Source organism: Giraffa tippelskirchi, chromosome 10, assembly GCF_054371585.1.
Source record: "Giraffa tippelskirchi isolate mGirTip1 chromosome 10, T2T-mGirTip1v1.2.pri, whole genome shotgun sequence".
Classification (NCBI taxonomy): domain Eukaryota; kingdom Metazoa; phylum Chordata; class Mammalia; order Artiodactyla; family Giraffidae; genus Giraffa; species Giraffa tippelskirchi.
The window spans coordinates 2,514,499-2,537,488 of record NC_137284.1 but is presented as its reverse complement, the minus strand read 5'-3'; the positions used below and the strand labels follow the sequence as shown (position 1 = coordinate 2,537,488).

The 22,990-nt window shown below is 59.0% G+C and overlaps 1 protein-coding gene and 1 long non-coding RNA gene across 9 annotated transcripts in view; one reads left to right on the top strand and one right to left on the bottom strand.

Moving 5' to 3' along the window:
• OSBPL5 (oxysterol binding protein like 5) overlaps positions 1-20,638 on the top strand; it is a 66,665-nt gene extending 46,027 nt beyond the window's left edge. For 5 of the 8 annotated variants that reach the window (XM_081537758.1, XM_081537761.1, XM_081537759.1 and 2 more), the window contains exons 8-22: positions 134-305; positions 692-884; positions 1,952-2,136; positions 2,674-2,755; positions 4,160-4,258; positions 4,803-4,899; positions 5,876-5,974; positions 14,405-14,502; positions 14,928-15,017; positions 15,111-15,247; positions 15,660-15,845; positions 16,079-16,205; positions 17,463-17,604; positions 17,995-18,097; positions 19,785-20,638. In XM_081537758.1, the coding sequence (XP_081393884.1) occupies positions 134-305; positions 692-884; positions 1,952-2,136; positions 2,674-2,755; positions 4,160-4,258; positions 4,803-4,899; positions 5,876-5,974; positions 14,405-14,502; positions 14,928-15,017; positions 15,111-15,247; positions 15,660-15,845; positions 16,079-16,205; positions 17,463-17,604; positions 17,995-18,097; positions 19,785-19,923 (1,949 nt within the window). In that variant the 3' untranslated portion in view covers positions 19,924-20,638. Of the gene's footprint in view, positions 1-133; positions 306-691; positions 885-1,951; positions 2,137-2,673; positions 2,756-4,159; positions 4,259-4,802; positions 4,900-5,875; positions 5,975-14,404; positions 14,503-14,927; positions 15,018-15,110; positions 15,248-15,659; positions 15,846-16,078; positions 16,206-16,430; positions 16,617-17,462; positions 17,605-17,994; positions 18,098-19,784 lie in introns of all 8 variants that reach the window. The other 3 variants (XM_081537757.1, XM_081537763.1, XM_081537756.1) reach the window with 1 other exon arrangement.
• Positions 20,586-22,877, bottom strand: LOC145524826 (uncharacterized). Its single transcript, XR_014067867.1, has 2 exons — positions 22,311-22,877; positions 20,586-22,065 (listed from the first exon to the last, which is right to left on the bottom strand). It is a non-coding gene; the product is annotated as an uncharacterized LOC145524826 (long non-coding RNA).
• Positions 22,878-22,990: the final 113 nt, after the last annotated feature.

Below are 22,990 nucleotides of genomic sequence, written 5' to 3'. Positions count from 1 at the left end.
TCCTGTGGGGGCTCCTTGTTGAGGAAGGGCAGGGTTGGGGTGGGCCAGCTCCTGGGCAGCGGGGCGGGGGGCTCGCCCATGTGCCCTGGGCCCCTCCCCAGCTGAGGGCCACTTATCCCACCCTCCCACACAGGCCGCTGCTGGCTGGACGCCCTGGAGCTGGCGCTGCGGTGCTCCAGTCTCCTGCGACTCAGCGCCTGCAAGCAGGGCCGTGACGGGGAGCCTGGGTCCTCGCCAGATGGGTCACCCTCCTCACTCTGCGGGCTGCCCGCCTCGGGCGCCATCCATGACCAGGACCTGTTCCCGTGAGCAGGGGCGCAGGGGGTGGGGGCCAGCCCCTCCCAGGAGCCTGGGTCTCCTGCCTGCTGGGGACTCCTGGCAGCAGCACGTGGGGTCTCCTTGTACGTGGGGAGGGGATGGGGAGCAAACGCCATAGAGGTCTGGCCCCCACACCCCGGCCCAAGAGGCAGGCTTCCTGCACTCCAGGTGGACCCCGGAGCCTCAGTGTGTTATCTGTGAACTGGGACTAATAGTGTCAAATGCCCATCGCCGAGGCTTTTAAACACGGGGATGGGGGTGAGGTGCCTGGCATGGAGGGGCGCCCTTGGTGGGGGTGCTGGATGTGTGCCCAGAGGTGGGGGTGCCTGGACTCACCGTGACCAGCCACCCACGAGCACCATCCACCTTCCAGACTGAACGGGTCCTCCCTGGAGAATGACGCTTTCTCAGACAAGTCGGAGAGGGAGAATGCCGAGGAGTCGGATAACGAGACCCACGACCACAGCCGGAAGACCGAGAGCGGGAGCGACCAGTCCGAGGCCCCAGCAGGCCCCGGGCACAGAGGGACCACCTACGTGGTGCAGGACCACGAGGAGCTGGGGGAGGTGGGAGCCCGCCCCGCCCGGAGACCCCGCCCCTGGAGCCGTGGAGGCAAAGCCTGGCCGTCCCCTCGGGGAGAGCTCGCAGGCTCTGCTGCACCCGGAGGGCCCGGGCCTGGGTGGGCCAGGGCTGCGGGACTCGGGGAGAGCCCCGGGAGGGATGTGAAGGGCCCACTCGCTGGAAAAGATCCTGAGGCCGGGAAGGATTGAGGGCAGGAGGAGGAGGGGGCGGATCCTGATGCAGGATGGGCTGGTGGCACCCCGTTCTGCTGCCTCCCGGGGGGTCAGGTCCAGCTACATACACTCCAGGCCCAAGACCTTGGATCCATAGGTCCTGGGGGTCCACAGGGAGGGGAGAAGGGCTCGGCATCACCCAGGGGCTTCAGTTGCCCAAGAGTGAGTGTCCCTGACGCACAACACTGCCCGGGATCACCAGCCCTGCCAGCCAGCCGTCCCCAGACACCTGCATGACCCTTTCTGAGATGGTTCTGCCCACCTGAGGGCCCATGGTGGGCGTGTTCTGGGAGGTGGAGCCCCCGATCCGGTCCCCAGCCTCCCCGTCCACCACGTCCCCTGCCCCCTGCCCAGACAAAGCCCGAAGCTCCGGGGCTAGGTCTCTCCCTGGCAAGTGTTTGGAGCTACGGGGAGGGGGAGGCGTCTCAGGGAGGAGAGGGGGGGCCCCCGTGTGGTCCTGAGGGAGTGAAGGCCCCCTTCTGCAGGGGGTGCCGGCCCGAAGCAGCGGTGTCATGGCCCTGGGTGGAGATGAGACAGGCCGGGGGCGGGACGAGGTCTCTGTGAGCACGTGCCCCCTGCTGCCGCGGCACGGAAGTGTGCAAAACGCACAGGTGTCAGGCAGGGCACAGACTGCGAGGGGCAGCGGGCGGCCAGGTCGTCTGGGCTTGGGGGACACATGCCGGAATAGGCAGGGGTCAGATGGGGCCAGGACAGGCTTGCTGGGCGTGGGGGCTGGGCCGGGGGTACCCTGATGGGGTGGCAGGTGCACCCCTCGTGGCTTCCCCGGGCACCGAGGCTCCCCGCCCGGCTCCAGCCTGACCTGGCCCCTCTGCCCGCAGCGGGGCGAGGCGTCGCAGGTGGAGACGGTGTCGGACGAGAACAAGAGTCTGATGTGGGTCCTGCTGAAGCAGCTGCGGCCGGGCATGGACCTGTCCCGCGTGGTGCTGCCCACCTTCGTTCTGGAGCCACGCTCGTTCCTCAACAAGCTCTCCGACTACTACTACCACGCCGACCTGCTCTCCAGGTGCGCCATGGGGAGGGCCCGACACCCCCCTTCCCGAGGATGCAGAGGGTCCCCGGGAGACGGTCCCTGCACGCTCTGCCTCTCAGGGGCCCTGACTCCAGGGAGGAGCTGCTGGACCGGGAGGGTGGGGCTGTCCCACGTCCATCAGGGCCTCCTCCCAGGGGAGCCCAGCACCCTCTGTGCACCTGAGCCCTGGCACTGTGCCCTCAGGCTGAACAAGGCCGAGGGTGGAAGGGGGCCTGCAGGCTCAGGAGCATGCAGAGGGAGCTGGGTGAGGGGGAGAGCATCCTGGCGGCTTCCTGGAGGCCACATCTTGCCAGCCTCAAGCCAGCTGATATTTCCTGACCCGATTTCCCAGAGGTGCGAAAGTCACCCCCCCAACACACACACACACACTTCCCATCGGCGAGGTGGCGGGGCCTGGGTTTCCAACAAGCGGATGGAGGTTGAAACAGAAGGACAGAGGGGCCCCAGAGAGGGCGGAGAGTGGCCCAGGTCCCCGACCTGGAGTGAGGGCTCCCTTGCCCGTGGTCGCAGGGCTGCGCTGGAGGAGGACGCCTATAGCCGCATCAAGCTCGTGCTGCGATGGTACTTGTCCGGCTTCTACAAGAAGCCCAAGGTGAGAGCACCTGCTGGGGAGGGATGGGGGGCGGCCAGCGGGAGGTCCACCCAGCCCCGCCCCCGGCACCCCACCCTGCCTGCAGCCGGGGGTGAGGGGCATCCTCCTCCCGGCAGGATGGTCCCTCCAGGTCCTCAGAGATGGGGTCCAGGCCCGGACTTCCCACCCAGGGACCCACTGAAAGGCCCAAGCTGGGCCCTCCACAGCTCAGAGCAACAGCTGCCACACGGCAGTGCCAAGAAAAGGACTTTTGACTCCGAACCTCAAGGAACCCTGGGGACCCATGGGTTTTGGTCATGAAGCCCCTTTTGCGAACCAAATCCCGGGCTCTGATGAGAGCAAGGCTCCTCTGGCTGTAGTGATGGGAGGGCCTGGGGGTCCAGGAGACCCAGGATTCTAGATCCATGTCTGCATTGTGCAGGTAGGAAAACTGAGGCTCAGAGAGGGGAGGGGAAGCCCCAGAGTCACACAGCAGTTTGCAGATGGGCCCAGGTCTCCCCACTCTTCCTGGGGCTTTCTGCATTCTGATGCAGGCCTGGGCTCCGCACAGGTAGACCCCCATGGCCCTGGGCAGAGCCAGGTGTGCATACACTTAGCGGCTGTTGGGACAGAGGGCGTACTCCGGAGGACTTCTCAGAGGAGGAGGCTCCGTGTGCCAGGTTACCGCCCCAGTACAGCACACTGGCTGCTGCAGAGTCAGCTCAGAGCTGGGTCTAGGAAGCTTGGGTCAGAGGACTGATGGGCGGAGTGGGAGCTGTGGATGCGCAGGTACACCTCCAGGGGGGTCTGCGGACAGTTCCAGAGCCCGGGTCTCCCGGGTGAGACCCATGTGTACACACAGCTGCAGTTGACGGGCATCAGATGGGGGAGAGAGGGGTCTGGGCTGGGCTACAGGAGACCCGGGAGGAGGGCTCTCCACACAGGGAGATTGTTCCCCGATGAACTTGGACTGTTTGGGGAGCAGAAAGGTGGTGAGTGTGGCCGAAGCAGAGCTGGGGGCAGGACATGCTGGAGGACTTGGGTTCTCAGTTGAAAGGTCACTAGAAGCCACCGGGGGCTTTGAGTGGGCGGCGCACTGGCTTCCCGGGTGTTCAGGGAGAGTGGGTGGTGGTCAGGGTCTTGAGAGCCCCTCAGGGCCGAGATGTGGACATGACACCTTGTAGGCTGTTCTCCCCGCCCCCGAATGGAAATCATGGGCAAAGCATAGTCTCGGAGCAGGAGTGGGGTGTTGTTCCTGGACGCTGGCTGCAAACCGGGCATCCCTTGTAGAGACCGTCTGCCTGACGGGGCCGTGGGCAGGGGCAGCCCCCTCATTGTCCCTCGGTCCTCAGCCCACCCCAGCTGGCGTCCCTGGCCGCCCCCGACCCCAATGTCTCACGCCAGCCTCTTGTTCGTTGCCTGCAGGGAATCAAGAAGCCCTACAACCCCATCCTGGGGGAGACCTTCCGCTGCTGCTGGCTCCATCCCCAGACCAACAGCCACACCTTCTACATCGCCGAGCAGGCAAGGGCCCCAGCCACCCGGGCTGGGTGCCGGGCTCTGCTGTGGGCAGGCCCTGGCGGCGGGTGGGGGTGTCTCAGCCCAGGCCTGTTTCTGGGCGGCCCCACCTTGGACCGTCGGAAGAGCTCTGGCCTCACTGCTGCCGGGGGAGTCTTCCAAGGGGTACAGACCCCAACGTGGCTGTGATGGCCGTGTGTCCTTGGGGAGGGCACAGCACGTCCCGTCTTCCTGGAGGCCCCTGGGGGGGGCACGGGGATGGCAGGCAGCTCCTGGGCCGAGTCCCAAGACGAGGCTGCGCTCACGCCTGCTGCTGGGGCTGGGAGGGGTGGGGGTGCTGCCTGCTGCTGGGGCTGGGGGGGGGGGTGCTGCCTGCTGCTGGGGCTGGGAGGGGTAGGGGTGCTGCCTGCTGCTGGGGCCGTGGCACGAGCTAGGAGGGATGGGGAGGTGGGGCTGCCTGCTGCTGGGGCCGTGGCACGAGCTAGGAGGGATGGGGAGGCAGGGCTGCATGCTGCTGGGGCCGTGGCACGAGCTGCCTGTCTGCCCACAGGTCTCCCACCACCCACCTGTGTCTGCCTTCCACGTCAGCAACCGGAAGGACGGCTTCTGCATCAGTGGCAGCATCACCGCCAAGTCCCGGTTCTACGGTGAGAGGGGAGCGGCTCCCTGGGGTCTCGCCGGGGCCTCGGGGTGAGGGGGAGGACTGAGCTCCGGGTTCAGTGGTCACCAAACCCTCCCACGGGGGCCGTATTTGTGACCCCCCACCTCTCCTAGCAGGGACCACGAGGGGTAAAGTGCTCAGAACCTGGGGTCTGCAGAGGCCCCCAGGCAGCTCCTCCCATCCCTCCCTCAGCCGGGGGGTTCACAGGGGTGCTGGGGGGATTGTGAGAAAGGACCACGTGCAAAGGTGCCTCCAGGGCCAGCCGGCCCGTCCAGCAGCGCTGGCCACACGTGGCTATTTAAAGTGATTCGATGAAATGAAACTTACCAGGCGGCTCCTCAGTCACTCTGGCCATAGCACAGGTGGCCACAGGTGGCCACCATGCCGCACGGCACAGGATAGAGCAGCTTTGTCATCGCAGGACATCTCGCACAGCAGACCTCGAGAGCCTGGCACCGTGGGTCCCTCTGCCTTTGTCCATCTGGTTGGCCTTGCCATGGCTCTCACTGGTGGACAGGTGTCCCGAGTGCCTCTGTGTACCCAGCTGACCGCAGAGAGCGTATCCGCTCTGCCCACCCTTTCAACCCCTGTGCTCCCGTCACTGACGGTGTACCCTTGAGTGGGCCATACCCTTTCTCTGGAGGTGTTTAAAATCAGAGCAGAGGCCCTCGTTTGGAAAGGGTCAAAGCCTCCCCCTGAAGAAGCCCGGCTTTAGTAACTGAAATAAACGCTAACACGGCAGCTGAAGTAACTCCTCAGGATGAACGCCTTGTGCAACCTGGATGGGGCTTTCCCAGAACCTGAGGCTCAGAGAGGCTAAGTGACCCACCCACAGTCACACAGCTCAAGGTGCCTGGGGCCCTTGGAAGGGAGCTCAGGTCCTGTGACTTGAAGTGGAGGGGGCCCAGGTCCCCAGGATCCGGCTCCACTCACTGTTCCTTCTACCCCGTCTCTCTCTGCAGGGAACTCACTGTCAGCTCTGCTGGATGGCAAGGCCACCCTCACCTTCCTTAACCGGGCAGAGGATTACAGCCTCACCATGCCCTACGCCCACTGCAAAGGTGAGAGGCTATGGTGCCCCCGCCCCAGGGAGCAGGGCCCAGGCGGGCTCCCTCGGGGGAACAGCCTGGTTCTTCTCTGCTTCAAGGGATCTGTTTCACTCTCCCTCTTACATGACTGTTTAGCTGGCTTTGAAATGCTGGGCAGATGGTCTGTCTCTGCTTTGAAAGCTGGTTGCCACCTTCCAGCTCCCGCTGTGGTTGGTGGTCAGGCAGCGCCAGCCTGCTTGTTACGAGATCTGCTTTTCTCTGTGGCTGCTTTCAGGGCCTTCTCCTGTCTCGGGTGTTCTGCAGTCTCACTGCAGTAGTTCAGGGTTGAGATTTCTTTTTTTTTTTTTGCTACAATGTTGTGTCAATTTCTGATATAGAGCAGAGTGATTCAGTCATAGGATTTTTTATTTTTTAATTGACAGGCTTTCTTTTTTACGGTAGTTTTACATTTCCAAAAGTTTGAACAGAAAATGCAGAGCACTCCATATCCCCCTCTGTCCCAACACACACGCACGAGTATGCCCAGACACACACGAGCATACACACACACACAGACACACGGGTATACACACACAAACACAGACACACACACAGGTGTACACATACACAGACACACACACGAGCATCCTCTCTCTGACACACACACACACGACCATACACACAGAAACACACACACACGAGTATACACACACACACACACACGAGTATACTCACACACACAGAGACACACACGAGTATACACACACACACGAGTATACTCGCCCTCACACACACAGATACACACACGAGTATACTCTCACACACACAGGAATTCCCTACTGTACACATCTTTCATTAGTGTGCTACAGTGTTACAGCCGGTTAGCTGGTATTGACACATTATTATTGGATATTAACTTAAGTCCGTAGGTTACATTAGGGTTCACACTTTGTTGTGTAATCATATGGACTAGGGCAAATAAGTGTTTCTATCATTTCAGGATCACAGAATAGTTTCACCACCTTAAAGAAAGATTTCTTATGATGGTTACACAGGAACAGATGAATTCACCTATTCCTCCCTCCCTTCCCCCAAACTCCTGGCAACCACTGGTCTTTTCACTATATGCAGAGTTTTGCTTTTTCCAGAATGTCAGAGTTGGAATCATAGGGTACGCACCATTTTGAAATCAGTGTCTTTGACTAAGCAATACGCATTTAAGATTCCTCCATCCATTTCTGTGGCTTGACAGCTGTGGGTCTCTTTCTTATTTTTAAATTTATTTATTCATTTTTATTTTTGACTGTGCTGGATCTTTGTTGCTGTGCAAGATCAGTTCAGTCACTCAGTTGTGTCCGACTCTTTGCGACCCCATGAATCGCAGCACGCCAGGCCTCCCTGTCCATCACCAACTCCCGGAGTCTACCCAAACCCATGTGCATTGAGTCAGTGATGCCATCCAACCATCTCATCCTCTGTCGTCCCCTTCTCCTCCTGCCCCCAATCCTACCCAGCATTAGGGTCTTTTCCAATGAGTCAACTCTTCGCATGAGGTGGCCAAAGTATTGGAGTTTCAGCTTCAACATCAGTCCTTCCAATGAACACCCAATTGATCTCCTTTAGGATGGATTGATTGGATCTCCTTGCAGTCCAAGGGATTCTCAAGGTATCATTAGAAACACACAAAAAACCAAGACTCTTTCCTAAATATCATCAGATACAGTCAGTATTCAAAGTCCCCTAATTGTCATAAATACATGTATGTTTATATACGTGAAAGTGTTAGTTGCTCAGTCATATCTGACCCTTGGCAGCCGCACGGACTGGAGCCCACCAGGCCCCTCTGTCCGTGGGATGCTCCAGGCCAGAATACTGGAGTGGGCGGCCATTCCCTTCTCCAGGGGATCTTCCCGACCCAGGGGTCAAACCTCCATCTCCTGCGTTACAGGCAGGAGGGCTTCCCTCTGAGCCCCCAGGGAAGCCCAGGTGTGTACACATGCACGCGCATACATGTGTTGCAGTTCATTTGTTTGCAGAGGATTCCAGGTGAGGCTCACACTTTGTGCTCGGTGTGACCCTGCCCCTTTTTTCCCTCACGATGTATTTGTTGGAGGAATAAGGTCATTTTCTTGTGGGGTTTCCTCCAGTCTGGATTTACTGGCGGTGTCCATGGTGTAGCTGAACGTATTCTCTATAATCTGGAAGCTGACCTCACCCCTGGAGGCTTGATCGCTTTCAGGCACAGTTTTTCCAACAGGACAACAGTAGCTAGTTGCTGCCTCCCCGCCACGAGTTTCGCGGTGTCGAGTTGTCTCCATCTCTGTGACGGCAGCAGCATGGATGGGATGTGAATTCTCAGCTCCTGCTTCTGCTAACCGGGCAGGCACCACAGGTGGTGATGGTCCCTTGCTCCTGCATCCAGCCCGCAGGCAATCTTCTGCAAAGAGAAACTCCCACTCGCTACCCTGGGCTTAGCCACTCGTTCCAGTACATCTAGGACAAATGCCAGATTTTTTTCTCTTTTCCAAATGTTGTTGTTGTTCAGTTACTAAGTCATGTCCAACTCTGTGTCCCCTTGGAATTCAGCACACCAGGGTCCCTCGTCCTTCACTGTCTCCCAGAGTTTGCTCAGATTCATGTCCACTGAGTCAGTAATGCTCTCCAACCAGCACATCCTCTGTCGCCCCCTTCTCCTCCTGCCTTCTATCTTTCCCAACATCAGGGTCCTCTCCAAGGAGTCAGCTCTTTGCATCAGGTGGCCAAAGTACCAGAGCTTCGCTTCAGCATCAGTCCTTCCAATGAATATTCAGTGTTGATTTCCTTTAGGATTGACTGGTTTGATCTCCTTGCAGTCCAAGGGACTCTCAAGAGTCTTTACCACCACCACAATTCAAAAGCATCAATTCTTCAACACTCAAACTTCTTTATGGTCCAACTCTCACGTCTGTACATGACTGCTGGAAAAACCATAGCTTTGACTATACAGACCTTTGTCCGCAAAGTAATGTCTCTGCTTTTTCATACACTGTCCAGGGTTGTCATAGCTTTCCTTCAAAGGAGCAAGTGTCTTTTAATTTCCTGGCTGCCGTCACTGTCCACAGTGATTTTGGAGCCCAAGATAATAAAATCTGTGACTGCTTCCATTTTTTCCCTTGCTATTTGCCGTGCGTGAAGTGATGGGACAAGATGCCATGATCTTAGTTTTTTGTGTTGAGTTTCTTTCACTTTCCTCTTTCACCCCCATCGAGAAGCTCTTCAGTTCCTCTTCACTTTCTGCCACTAGAGTGGTATCATCTGCATATCTGAGATTGATGATATAGTGTTTCTCCCAGCAACCTTGATTCCAACTTATGATTCATCGAGCCTGGTGTTTTCAAAGCAGTAATAAGTTCTCCCCCTGCACTCCTCCAAAGGTGGTCCTGGGTGAGGTCATGTTGCTTTGAGCGTAGTTCGATCAGAAACGCATGATCATAAAGAATATTCCAGCTGGAATCATGCTGGCTGCCCGTGTGCCATGTTGGCTGGCGGGAGCCCTCGGATCGGCCCTGGGACCTTGGTACACCCAGCCCGAGCGGCCTGCCTCCTGCTGTGATCCCAGGAGACTCTGGTGTTTCCTGCTCTAGCCCATGAATAGGCCATTTCTCCAGGGAGTCTGTGGTTCTTTCCAGTAGGAAGAGGTATTTAGACACCACTGTCTGGAGGCGAGGTCTACTTTCTCTGAGTGGTCTGCCCTCTGTTTCTAGGGCTTTCCACTGAGCTGAATATAGAATGTTTTGTTTTGCTTTTTTAAGATGAAAACAGATGAGTTCACACTTACATTTCCAATCCAGATTCACGACAGTGGGTTTTTGTCCGCCCCGTTCAGTTCATTTCAGTCACTCAGTCGTGTCTGACTCTTTGCGACCCCATCAATTGCAGCACGCCAGGCCTCCCTGTCCATCACCAATTCCTGAAGTTTACCCAAACCCATGTCCATCGAGTCGGTGATGCCATCTAGCCATCTCATCCTCTGTCATCACCTTCTCCTCCTGCCCCCAATCCTTCCCAGCATCAGAGTCTTTTCCAATGAGTCAACTCTTCGCATCAGGTGGCCAAAGTATTAGAGTTTCAGCTTCAACATCAGTCCTTCCAATGAACACCCAGGACAGATCTCCTTTAGGATGGACTGGTTGGATCTTCTTGCAGTCCAACGGACTCTCAAGAGTCTTCTCCAACACCACAGTTCAAAAGCATCAATTCTTCGGTGCTCAGCTTTCTTCACCGTCCAACTCTCACATCCATACATGACTACTGGAAAAACCATAGCCTTGACTAGACGGACCTTTGTTGGCAAAGTAATGTCTCTGGTTTTTACTATGCTATCTAGGTTGGTCATAATTTTCCTTCCAAAGAGTAAGCATCTTTTAATTTCATGGCTGCAATCACCATCTGCAGTGATTTTGGAGCCCCCCAAAATAAAGTCAGCCACTGTTTCCACTATTTCCCCATCTACTTGCCATGAAGTGATGGGACCAGATGCCATGATCTTAGTTTTCTGAATGATGAGCTTTAAGCCAACTTCTTCACTCTCCTCTCTCACTTTCATCATGAGGCTCTTTAGTTCTTTTTCACTTTCTGCCATAAGGGTGGTGTCATCTGCATATCTGAGATTATTAGTATTTCTCCCGGCAATCTTGATTCCAGCTTGTGCTTCCTCCAGCCCAGCGTTTCTCATGATGTACTCTGCATATAAATTAAATAAGCAGGGTGACAATATACAGCCTTGACATATTCCTTTGCTGTTTGGAACCAGTCTGTTGTTCCATGTCTGGTTCTAACGGTTGCTTCCTGACCTCACCCAGGTTTCTCAAGAGACACGTCAGATGGTCTGATATTCCCATCTCTTTCATAATTTTCCACAGTTTGTTGTGATCCATACAGTCAAAGGCTTTGGCATAGTCAATAAAGCAGAAATAGATGTTTTTCTGGAACTCTCTTGCTTTTTCGATGATGCAGCGGATGTTGGCAATTTGATCTCTGGTTCCTCTGCCTTTTCTAAAACCAGCTTGAACATCTGGAAGTTCTTGGTTCATGTACTGCTAAAGCCTGGCTTGGAGAATTTTGAACATTACTTTGCTAGTGTGTGAGATGAGTGCAATTGTGCGGTAGTTTGAGCATTCTTTGGCATTGCCTTTCTTTGGGATTGGAATGAACACTGACCTTTTCCAGTCCTGTGGCCACTGCTGAGTTTTCCAAATTTGCTGGCATATTGAGTGCAGCACTTTCACAGCATCATCTTTCAGGATTTGAAATAGCTCAACTGGAATTCCATCACCTCCACCAGCTTTGTTCATAGTGATGCTTTCCAAGGCCCATTGGCCTTCATGTTCAGGGATGTCTGGCTCTAGGTGAGTGATCACATTATCTTGATTATCTGGGTCATGAAGATCTTTTTTGTACAGTTCTTCTGTGTATTCTTGCCACCTCTTCTTAATATCTTCTGCTTCTGTTAGGTCCGTACCATTTCTGTCCTTTATCGAGCCCATCTTTGCATGAAATGTTCCCTTGGTATCTCTAATTTTCTTGAAGAGATCTCTAGTCTTTCCCATTCTGTTGTTTTCCTCTATTTCTTTGCATTGATCGCTGAGGAAGGCTTTCTTATCTCTCCTTGCTATTCTTTGGAACTCTGCATTCAGATGGGAACATCTTTCCTTCTCTCCTTTGCTTTTTGCCTCTCTTCTTTTCCCAGCTATTTGTAAGGCCTCCTCAGGCAGCCATTTTGCTTTTTCGCATTACTTTTCCATGGGGATGGTCTTAATCCCTGTCTCCTGTACAATGTCACGTACCTCTGTCCATAGTTCGTCAGGCACTCTGTCTATCAGATCTAGTCCCTTAAATCTATTTGTCACTTCCACTGTATAACCATAAGGGCTTTGATTTAGGTCATACCTGAACGGTCTAGTGGATTTCCCTACTTTCTTCAACTTAAGTCTGAATTTGGCAACAAGGAGTTCATGATCTGAGCCACAGTCTGCCCCTGGTCTTGTTTTTGCTGACTGTATAGAGCTTCTCCAACTTTGGCTGCACAGAATATAATCAATCTGATTTTGGTGTTGACCTTCTGGTGATGTCCATGTGTAGAGTCTTCTCTTGTGTTGTTGGAAGAGGGTGTTTGCTATTACCAGTGCGTTGTCTTGGCAAACCTCTGTTAGCCTTTGCCCTGCTTCATTCTGTACTCCCAAGGCCAAATTTGCCTGTTACTCCAGGTGTTTCCTGACTTCCTACTTTTGCATTCCAGTCCCCTACAATGAAACGGACACCTTTTTTGGGTGTTCGTTCTAAAAGGTCTTATACTCTTCATAGAACCGTTCAGCTTCTTCAGCGTTACTGGTTGGGGCATAGACTTGGATTGCTGTGATATTGAATGGTTTGCCTTGGAAATGAATAGAGATCATTCTGTCATTTTTGAGTTTGTATCCAAGTACGGCATTTCGGACTCTTTTGTGGACCATGATGGCTACTCCATTTCTTCTAAGGGATTCGTGCCCACAGTAGTAGATATAATGGTCATCTGAGTTAAATTCACCCATTCCAGTCCATCGTAGTTCACTGGTTCCTAGCATGTCGATGTTCACTCTTGCCATCTCGTTTGATCTCTTCCAATTTGCCTTGATTCATGTACCTAACGTTATACGTTCCTATGCAATATTGCTCTTTACAGCATCGGATCTTGCTTCTAGCATTAGTCACATCCACAGCTGGGTATAGTTTTTGCTTTGCTTCCATCCCATCATTCTTTCTGGAGTTATTTCCCCACTGATCTCCAGTAGCATACTGGGCACCTACCGACCTGGGGAGTTCATCTTTCAGTGTCCTATCTTTTTGCCTCTTCACACTGTTCATGGGGTTCTCAAGGCAAGAATGCTGAAGTGGTTTGCCGGGCCCTTCTCCAGTGGACCACATTCTGTCAGACCTCTCCACCATGACCTGTCCTTCTTGGGTGGCTCCACATGGCATGGCTTAGTTTCACTGAGTTAGACAAGGCTGTGGTCCGTGTGATCAGACAGGCTAGTTTTCTGTGATTATAGTTTCAGTATGTCTGCCCTCTAATGCCCTCTTGCAACACCTACCGTCTTACTTGGGTTTCTCTTACCTTGGACGTGGGGTATCTCTTCATGGCTGCTCCAGCAAAGTACAGCCCCTGCTCCTTACCTTGGACAAGGGGTATCTCCTCACAGCGTGAAGTGAAGGTCGTTCAGTCTTATCTGAGTCATTGCGACCCCATGGACTGTAGCCCGCCAGGCTCCTCTGTCCATGGGGTTCTCCAGGCAAGAATACTGGAGTGGGTTGCCATTCCCTTCTCCAGGGGATCTTCCTGACCCAGGGACTGAAGCCGGGTCTCCTGCTTTGCAGGCAGATTCTTGACCATCTGAGCCCCCAGGGAAGCCCATGAAGGCAGCATGGGGTGTGATTTTTGCGCTCCTTCCCATCCTCAGTAGGTCCCACTGGGATGTGTAAGGTCACTGAATACTCCCCACTCAGATCATGCCACCAAGGGACACTCATTCTGCTCTTTGGTTTCAATGCACTTTGGATTTTTAGGAATCGCTATTTCATCTTCAGAATAATTTTTTAAATGAAACATGTACCTGCTTCCAAAGTCAAAACTACAAAACCAGGTGTAGACAGTTCTAGGGTCTCTGATGCCCTCAGCCCCACCTTAGAGAACCAGCCCCTGCACACCGGGCCCCGCACCTGCTCCTGTGACCCCCCGCCACTGTGTCCTGGAGAAGCGCCCGAGCAACTCGGAGGCCCCCTGCCTTCAGTGTAGCTTTTCCACTGGGTGCCAGGAGGATTTGGGGGTGAGTCCCGCCATTTTGCTACTTCAGTTAGCTTGTGTTTTTTAAAAAGTTTCAAAGGACATATTTTATCCCCCATCTCTAAGTGTTTTAGGGTGACAGTGATCCTTCCTTTCTTCCTTCCCTTCTCCCCTTCCTTCCTCATGTCTTTCTTTCTTTCAGAGTAAGCCTTCCATCTGACCTGAAACGGAAGACTCACGCTTCCCTTCACTGATTAAAACATTGACGTATTAAGTTAAAACAGACCCACGCAGGGCAGGAACTGCGGAGCCAAGTGACCCACAGTGATGAGGGTCTCGTGGGGGAGCCTGGAACAGGAGCTTCCTGGAGGCGGTGACCCAGTAAAGGGTGGGGGTGTCTCCGAGACTTAGCCACTCACATGAGCAAAGGCCCTGGGGCCAGAGACCCCGTCCACCAGGGGTAGCAGGCCAGTGAGGAGCCAGGTCCGATTTTCACCCTCCTGGCAGCGCTGGCCCCCGGGAGCACCCGCTGTCCCCCTGCCCCGTTCTTACCCTCGGGGCCTGACACATGCATCCCCGTGTCAGCGCTGATGGGATTCCACCGAGGCCTGGGGGCTCCGCTGGTCCCCGGGGCGGCCCTGACCCCCGATGCGGCTGTGTTCCAGGCATCCTCTACGGCACGATGACCATGGAGCTGGGTGGCAGGGTGACCATCGAGTGTGAGAAGAACAACTTGCAGGCTGAGCTGGAGTTCAAGCTCAAGGTAGCACAGGCAGCTCAGCCACCCCAAGGCCCTGGGGGACGTGGGGCTCGGGCAGGGGAGCGGCGAGGCCTTGGGGGGGGCCGCCCACCCCCTCTGTGCTCAGCGATGATTTCCTGCGCAGGGGCACACGGGCGAGCAGCTCCTGGCCTTCTCGTAGCACAGCCGGGGCCTGTGAGGGGCACAGAGAAGGGAGGGGGCTGCCCGCAGACCACGCAGGGCGGCCAGGAGAGGCCCAGGCCCGTCCCCACCATGGGGCACGAAGGCCTGGTAGGGACCCTACACCCTGGAGCTCCGGCTGGGCCGCGGGCAAGTGTGGCCGCCCCCACTGTGCACCGGGGCTGGGAGCTCGCACCCCCATGAGGAAGCGGCCCCTCCTCCCCAGCTCAGCGCCCTCACTGGCATCCATCTCGGGCGTGTCCCCACAGCCCTTCTTTGGGGGCAGCACGAGCATCAACCAGATCTCGGGGAAGATCACGTCGGGTGAGGAGGTCCTGGCGCGGCTCACGGGACACTGGGTAAGACACCACCTCCGGACAGGCGCGGGTGGGCGGGCCTGGGCTCCGGAGGCCACGGCTGGCACCTCTGACCCGCGCGGCCATCTGGGGCAGGACAGGGAAGTGTTCATCAAGGAGGAGGGAAGAGGAGGCGCCGAGCTCTTCTGGAACCCCAGCGAGGAGGTGCGTGGGCAGAGGTTGAAGCGGTACACGGTGCTGCTGGAGGAGCAGACGGAGCTGGAGTCGGAGAGGTGAGGTCTGGGCTCTGCAGGACCCCCGACTCCAGCCGGAGCAGCCGGGCTTGCAGCTGCGATCCCCTGGACGCGTGTTCCCTGGATGTCCCTGGCATGAGGACAGACCTGAGTGGATCCCCAGTGGCAGAGGACACGTCCGGCTGTGGGAAGCTGGAGGGAGAGAAAGGGAGGCCTGGGGAAGAGTGACCTCTGTAGGGAGAGCCCTGCTGGTGCCAAGTGTGCGCCCAGCATAGGAAAGAACTATCTCATGGTAAAGAAACAGTGCCCGGGAGAATTGGGCACCCCCGTAGGTAGTGAGCCCCCTGTTGCTGGAGGTAATCAAGTGGAGCTTGCTCTGAGCCTCCCCTCTGGTGTGAAGGGACAAGGCTGCCCAGGTCCCCTTGGCTCAGAGTGGGTGCTCCACGCACAGGCTCTGGCAGCATGTCACCAGGGCCATCAGCGAGGGTGACCAGTACAAGGCCACACAGGAGAAGTTTTCCCTGGAGGAGGCTCAGCGGCAGCGGGCCCGAGAGCGCCAGCAGAACCTGGTGCCCTGGACGCCACAGCTCTTCCACTTGGACCCTGCCTCCCAGCAATGGCGCTACCGATACGAGAAGTGAGTACCGGTGAACAGCAGCCTGGGCCCTGCGGTGGGCTGGCCGCAGACCCTCACTGTCCTGGCCCTGAGTGATGGGGAGGGAGGGTCACGCGGGGGCTGCTCACGGCGGGAGACTGTGGCCGCTCCCCTCGGGGCTCCAGCCCTGATGAGAGGCTGAGGGCTGGGCCGGGAGGGGGCCGCTCACTGTGGGGGCCAGTGCCCTGCCAACCCACACTCTCCGTACCCTCCAGCCACAGCCCCTGGGAACCCCTGAAGGACATCGCCCAGTTTGAGCAAGACGGGGTCCTGCACACCCTGCAGCGGGAGACCATGGCCGGTCAGACTGCCTTCCTGGGCAGCCCGGGGCCCAGGCACCAGGTCAGAACCACCCCTGGGCCCGGCCTGGGGTCCTCCGCCCCCACTGCACACCCAGCTAACCCGGCTCTCCTCCTCTGAGTCCCCATCCCACTCTGACCCACACACACCCCAGCAGGGTCTCCCCTGGTGTCCCCTGGGTCCCTGTCCCACCCTTCCCCACCCAGCAAGGGGCCAAGACCCCTGGACTTGCAGGACACTCAGTTTTCGGGACACCCCGATGTTCAGGGCACGGTGCTGGGGTGCACCGGTCCTGCCTCACCGCTCCCCAGAGCCGTTCTCCATGGTGCTGGCAGCGCGGTATCCCATTCTACAGATGAAAACGCTGAGCCTCGGGGCAGCCCAGGGGCTTGCCCAAGTGGCAGGAGAAGGAGGAGGTGGCATTTATACAGAAGCCTGGGCCTCTGTGGGCGGGTGAGGAGGGTGGGAGAGGTGGGGGTGGGCGGGGGCGCGGGGAGGACAGCGGGAGGCCCTGGGGAGCCTGAGGGAGGAGAGCCCTGGCAGAGGTGCCGATTTGAGGGAGCCCAGGGCGGCCCCAGGTGTGGAACAAAGCCCGCTGGGCGCCCACCGTGCATGCAACTGGGGGACACCGCCCCCCCAGGGCGGGGAGGGGTGGCCTCTCCCATGTTTCCCAGTGGCCTCGATTTCCCCAGCAGATGGGGGCCAAGGTACCTCCCAGCCGTGTGTGTCCCAGCCCCCTTCCCCGACCTGCCGCAGCCCCTCAGCCCACACTGGATGACCTGGCCCCGCCCGCACGTGTTCCCCCGGCACTCCTCTTCACCCTCCTCCCTCTCCTCAGCCTCTCCGGTCAGCGCGGGGCCCACCACACCCCCAAACCTGCCTGTGTGGGAAGCCCCCCTGCCCCGGCTCTGACCACACTCATCAGGGCCGAGGGGCCCCACGCAGGGTGTCGGGCACCCCCCGGCCCTCGGGGGGACAGGCCTGCAGTCACGCGGCCACTCCTGTCCTCGCGGGGATGGCCTGAGGCTGGCCAGCCCGGGGTCCCTGCGTCCACGCTGGGGAAGCCCCGGTCGTCAGCCCTTCCCGCTCAGGAGCCTGGACCGCCCCGTCCCGTCGTCTCGGCCTGTATGGGGGGTGGGGGGCTGCAGTCAGGTCAGGGCCAGGCCTCCTGTCACCCGCCCAGAGCCAGCCGCCTCCACCGCTGCTGTAAACCCAGCCCCACATCCCCTGGACCGGATGGCCCCCGAGGATGCGGTGGCTGTGGGTGGGCTCCCGCTCAGCCGCTCTGTCTCCCCCCAGGGGTCCGCCCCGAACCCGCGGCTCCGCAAGCCCAGCGACCAGCCCTCCGGCCACAGCCAGCTGACTGAGAGCAGCGGCTCCACGCCGGAGTCCTGCCCTGAGCTCTCTGATGAGGAGGAGGAGGACCCAGACTTTGTTCCCGGTGAGACCCGGGCCCTCTGCGGGGGGCGGGGGGGCGGGACCAGTGGAGCCGGCTGGGGGCGGGGCGGGGGCCGGCTCGGAGTCTGCACCGCGTGGGGCGCCCAGCGAGGTCCCGGGTGGGTTCCTGCCTCCTGGTCCCCTGTCTTCAGGGACTGCATGTCTCCCCATTTGGCCCCCCTGGGCGTATGGAGGCTGGCTGAGCCGGGCAGTTCCCTCCGGGGTGGGGTCGGGGGGGGGGGGTTCCCGAGGGATGGGGGGTGTGTGTGTCCCTCAGCACCATCTCGCTCCTGTGGCAATGGCTGCAGGGAGGCGGACCGTAGCCCCAGGCCCCCACCAACCCATCCTCAATCTCCCCGCTCCTGCTCCTTCCACATCTCCCTGACGCCCCTAGGCTGCGAGAGCCCGTGCCCTCAGTGTGGGAAGGAGGCACAACGGCTGCAGTCGCTGCAAGAAGCGATCCTGTCCATCCGGGAGGCCCAGCAGGAGCTGCACAGGTGGGCCGCCCTCGGAGGGCCAGCCGGGGGTGCGGGGTCAGAGTGCAGGGCGGCCGGAGCTGGGGGTGGGGGCGGGGGCCTTCATCTGGACTGTCGTTCCGGCTGCAAAACCTCAGGACGTCAGAGGGTCTACTTGCTGGGCGACGCCAGGGCACCTCCTGGGTGCTGCCATCTTCGATGGGCAGTCAGGGCAGGGAGCGGTGTGTGAACAACCTGAGCTGGCGGGGGACGCTGGAACCAGCGGGGTCTTGATGGAGCCAGGAGAACCAGGACGCGGGGAGGGGGGGCCCAGCTGGTGAGGGGTGGAGTCAGGTGGAAGCTGGAAGGAGGTGCCGGCGGCAGTGGCCCCCCCAGCCCCAAGACCAGTAGGACCTCAGAAACCGCGGGCCGAGTCGTGTCGGGAGGCCTGGGAACACGTTCGGTTTCGCCTCCACCAGGAGACAGAGACCTGCTCGCCAGCCCTGCCCCAGAGCCAGGCTCCAGTCAAGGCTGCAAGTCTCTGAGCTGCGAAACCTTGGGCTGTCTGGGCCTCAGTCTCCCCATCTGTGAACGGGGGTTGACAGCAGTGCCCCTGGGATGGGAGGAAGATGCAGCCGAGGATGGGGCTCTAAGCCTGGCGCCCCAAGCAGCTATGAACACCTGAGCTGCTCTTGGGAGCCTAGAATCTCATCTTGTGATGAGGCCAGTCCTACTTCCCCTGCTCCTCACCCAAGCGGGCCCAGAGGTGTTTCTCACCGTTTGGTACCAGCTCCATCGTGACGCTGTGCAGGGCCAAGGGAAACAGAGACTAGACACCTTGTGAGAGTCGGGGAGGAATGGGGTCTCCATGGTCAGGGAGGGCTTCCTGGAGGAGGATTCATTTGGGCAGGGCAGAGCTGGAAATGGGGAATGCAGTGGTCAGTCCTGAGTGGCGGGCACCACAGGATGGCCGCTGCCAGGAGGAGGGGGAGTTGAGGTGAGAGGCCGAGATGGAGGAGCCCAGCCCGGAGGCCATGAGAGCCGGGAGAGGGGTTGGGGCGTCCATCTAGCACCATAGATTTGCTGCGAGGGAGGTGGTGGAAAAACAGCCAAAAGCTTCGGCTTTTGGTCCAGACACAGTGACATCAAGAGCCCAGGACAGGACTGCAGCTTCCCTGGGCTGCCAGCCAAGCCCCAGACGGGCAGCTTCAGCTACAGGTGTTTGCCCCTCCCCAGCCTGGAGGCTGGAATCCCAGATCAGAGCAGGGCTGGTCCTCCCCAGTCCACTCTCCTGGGCGTGGAGACAGTCGTCTCCTCCCCGCGTCCTCACAGGGTCGCCCCTCTGGGTGTGTCTGTGTCCTGACCTCCTCTTCGTACAGGGACCCCAGTCCGGTGGGATGAGGGCCCAGCCTAGTGACCCCATTATTTTACTCACCTCTGTAAAGCTCGCATCCCCAAACAGTTGCATTCTGGCTGCTGGGGGTCAGGACTCCAACACAGGACTTTGCAGACGCCGTTCAGCCCATAGCAGTGGAGGTGGGAGGGGGGATGTAAGAGCCCCAGCTCCGCTAGCCCTGACCCCTCTCCCTGGAGTGTGTGCCCAGGGAGCCCCAGGCAGCCACTGTGCCCTGGGGCCCTCCCCCACGTGAACCCCCCACCCCAAGGGCTGGACTCCTCACCGTGCTGCTTGGCTGGCCTTGGCTAGACCCGCTGCGCCCTCTTGTTCCAGGCACCTCTCGGCCATGCTGAGCTCCACGGCCCGCGCGAGGCAGGTCCCGGCCCCAGGCCCCTTGCACAGCCCTCGCTCTTGGTTCCTGCTTTGCGTGTTCCTGACGTGTCAGCTGCTCATTAACTACATCCTCAAATAAGAGCCCGGTGGGGTCGGCGTGGGCATCATCTGCAGGATTGGGGTCAGGGGAGGCCGAGCCTCCCTCCCAGGCACCTAGCACTTTATGCCAGCCCCGTGGAGGCAGAGACTCCGTGAACGTGGCCCCTGTGGACGGAGGGACCCACAGCCTCAGGACAGCAGGAGGGACCTGGGGGGTTGCCGCACAGGATACCCCTGGCGAGGCGCTGGCCTTAATGCTGAATCCAAATGCCACATTCCCCCTGGGCCGCGCTCCTGGACAGCCTTGGGGCGGGGGGCTGATAGCGGAGGGGCAGGAGGGCCCGCTGGGCTGCGGGTGTCACCCCTCAGCAGGGGTGAGTGGGGGGCTCTGAGGAGCAAGCCGGCACCCTAGGTCCTTCTGGGGGCCCAACACACAGAGCATCGCTTCCCGAGTCCCCGCCCAGACTGCCCTGGAGGAGCTGCAGGTGGGCCCCGGGCACCGGCTCGGCTGCAATGGGGCTTCCTTCTCCCTGCTGTGCCATCTGCATGGCGGGGCCCAGTTCATACACTTTACAGGCCCGGCCCACCTCCCTCAGCTGGGACATGCCAAGCTGGGGCAGGCACAGGTGAGCGTGGCGTGCCTGGGGAGCACCCTTGGCCTGGGCGTGAGAGGGGACACTTTATTCAGACAGATGCACGGTCTTCCCTTCCCACACATTTTTAATAAACGCAATTGCAATATTTTAGGCTGCAAAGTGTCTGTCGTCTGGCCTCTGTTCCTGTGTCAAATGCCGTGTGTGTGTGTGTGTGTGTGTGCGCACCCGTGTGTGTGTGTGTGTGTGTGTGTGTGTGCGCGCACCCGTGTGTGTGTGTGTGTGTGTGTGTGTGCGCACCCGTGTGTGTGTGTGTGTGTGTGTGTGTGCGCACCCGTGCGTATATGTGTGAAGCTCTGCACATGCAGACACAGATGGAGCCGGAAATTAAGCTGTGGTGGTGCCATCTGAGCTGACCAGTTTTGTATCCATGTTCTTGCCCCTCCTCCAATTTGGGGACATATCTGCATGCGTGAAATAAACAGACACACATGTTGTATGCTGCCTTCTTGGGGAAATTCTGGAAACCAGTAGGGTTAGGGTGTCTGGGGAGAGATTCGGTGCCAGCAGAAGCTGTCTGGGAAGGATCGAGGCCTTGAGGATGGAGGGAAGAGGTCCGGGGTGGAAGGGCATGCAGTGTGCAGGAAGCAGAGAGAAGCAGCCCTCCCCCACCTCTGGGGAGCCAGTGCAGGAGGTCGGGGGCCGTCCAGCAGCCGATGAGCCAGCTCAGGACACGGGGGCGCTGCCCATGGGGCACGCCAGGGAGCATTTGGTCCCTTCCCCACAATCATGACCCACTCCCCCCATCTCCAGCTGCCCCCAGGCAGCCCTTCAGTTCCAGTGTGGCCACCATTCCCAGTACTCCTGACCGCCACGTCCAGGGGAGTGGGTTGGCCTTTGTCAGGACAGCCCAGGATGCCCCTGAAGGGGCGGGTGGGGGCAGCTGACTGCAGACCACATCCCACAGTACAGGGAGTCTGCAGCCCGGCCCTGACGGACAGGAAGGACAAAAGAGAGGGAGAGGCCGCGGGACAGGATGGACGGCTGGGGCCAAGGAAGGGGCAGGTGTGCCCTGCCATCCCAGCCCTCCTGCCTGCACTCAGCACGTGGGACTCCCAGGACCCGCTCTGAGGGCAGTGTCCCCAGACTGCCTCTGATCACGACGTGGCTCCACCCGCTGTGGGGGTGGGGCGGGGGGGTGCTCTCCAGGATGAAGTGGTCTGCACCTTGCCACTGAGGCAGGCTAGTCTGGACCCGACGCCCTGGACCACCTGTCTTGCACCCTGGACCTTTCAGGGCAGACTGGGCCACCCGAGTGCTGCCTGACCCACCAGCCCCTCCACCCCCTGCCCCCTGCAGCCTCAGAGTCTCCTCCAGAATTCTCTTCATGTCCTTGGTAGGCCGAGAACTCGTCTAAGTCAACAATGAAAAATGACAAGAAAGCTGGGTGGGCATAGTCCCAGGGGACCAGGTGGCCAATGCCCAGATAGATGATTACAACGCACTCCTGTGTCAGGCAGCTCCTCCAAGCAGTGAGGACCTGGACTTGGTTTCTGGGTCCATCAGTTCAACTCTTGGGCATCTAGATGCTAGTGGTGAAAAATCTAGAATGATGTGGGGTTCAGAGCTGTGCTTTGCACCCCCCACGCCACTCAGCATCCCCTTCCTGGCCCATCCAGTGGCTGGCCTGCCTCCCAGGGCAGCTGGGCAGGTAGAGGATGGAATGGCGGTCAGGGACGGTGGAAACTCCGGAAGGCCTGGGCCCAGGGCCACACTCTGCCCTCTAGGTTCCCCAGAGCAGAAGGAGGAACTTACACGGTGACTGTCACCTCACCTTGTCACCGCCTTGAGGGAACTGACAGCAACTTCTAGTAAAGACTTTCTAGCAGACCCGATCAGGGCTCAGAGACTCAATAGCTGGCCGGCCCCTCCTGGAGCATGGGATTCTAGGCGGGGGTGGGGTGCGGGGTGCGGGACGGTGGACGAGGTGCAGGAGTGAAGGGGCCTGGCGCTCCTTGCTGATGTGCTGGGCTCTATCCTGCTCTCCGCAGAAACGAAGTGTCTCACCGCTTGAATCCTCCCATCCATTGTAGGGGATCCCACCCACTTGGCTCTAACCAGCAGCTCAGAGGATCGGGGGTCGAGGGAGGAGGGGAGACTGACGTGAGGTTTGCAGCCACTCGCCGGAGCCCCCGGGGCATCTGGGCCCGTGGGCGCGGTATCGCCTGGGCTGGGCTGGGGGCTGGGGGCTGGGGCCTGGGGCCGGGGCCCCCGGGGCGTGCAAGCCGACGTTGGTGGCGCGGGCAGGGAAGCGCAAGGCGTATGTACGTGACAGCCCCTCACCCCACCCCCGCGGCCCTCATCCCACCGCGGGGCGTGTAAGCGGGCGCACCCTGGGCGTGCCGGCGGGCGTTGCTTCCGCGGGGCTCCGCCTCCAACTGTCAGCTACGTGACCAGAACCGGCCAATCTCAAGGACTCCGCGAGCAGGAAGGGCGCTCGCGATTGGGCGGCGG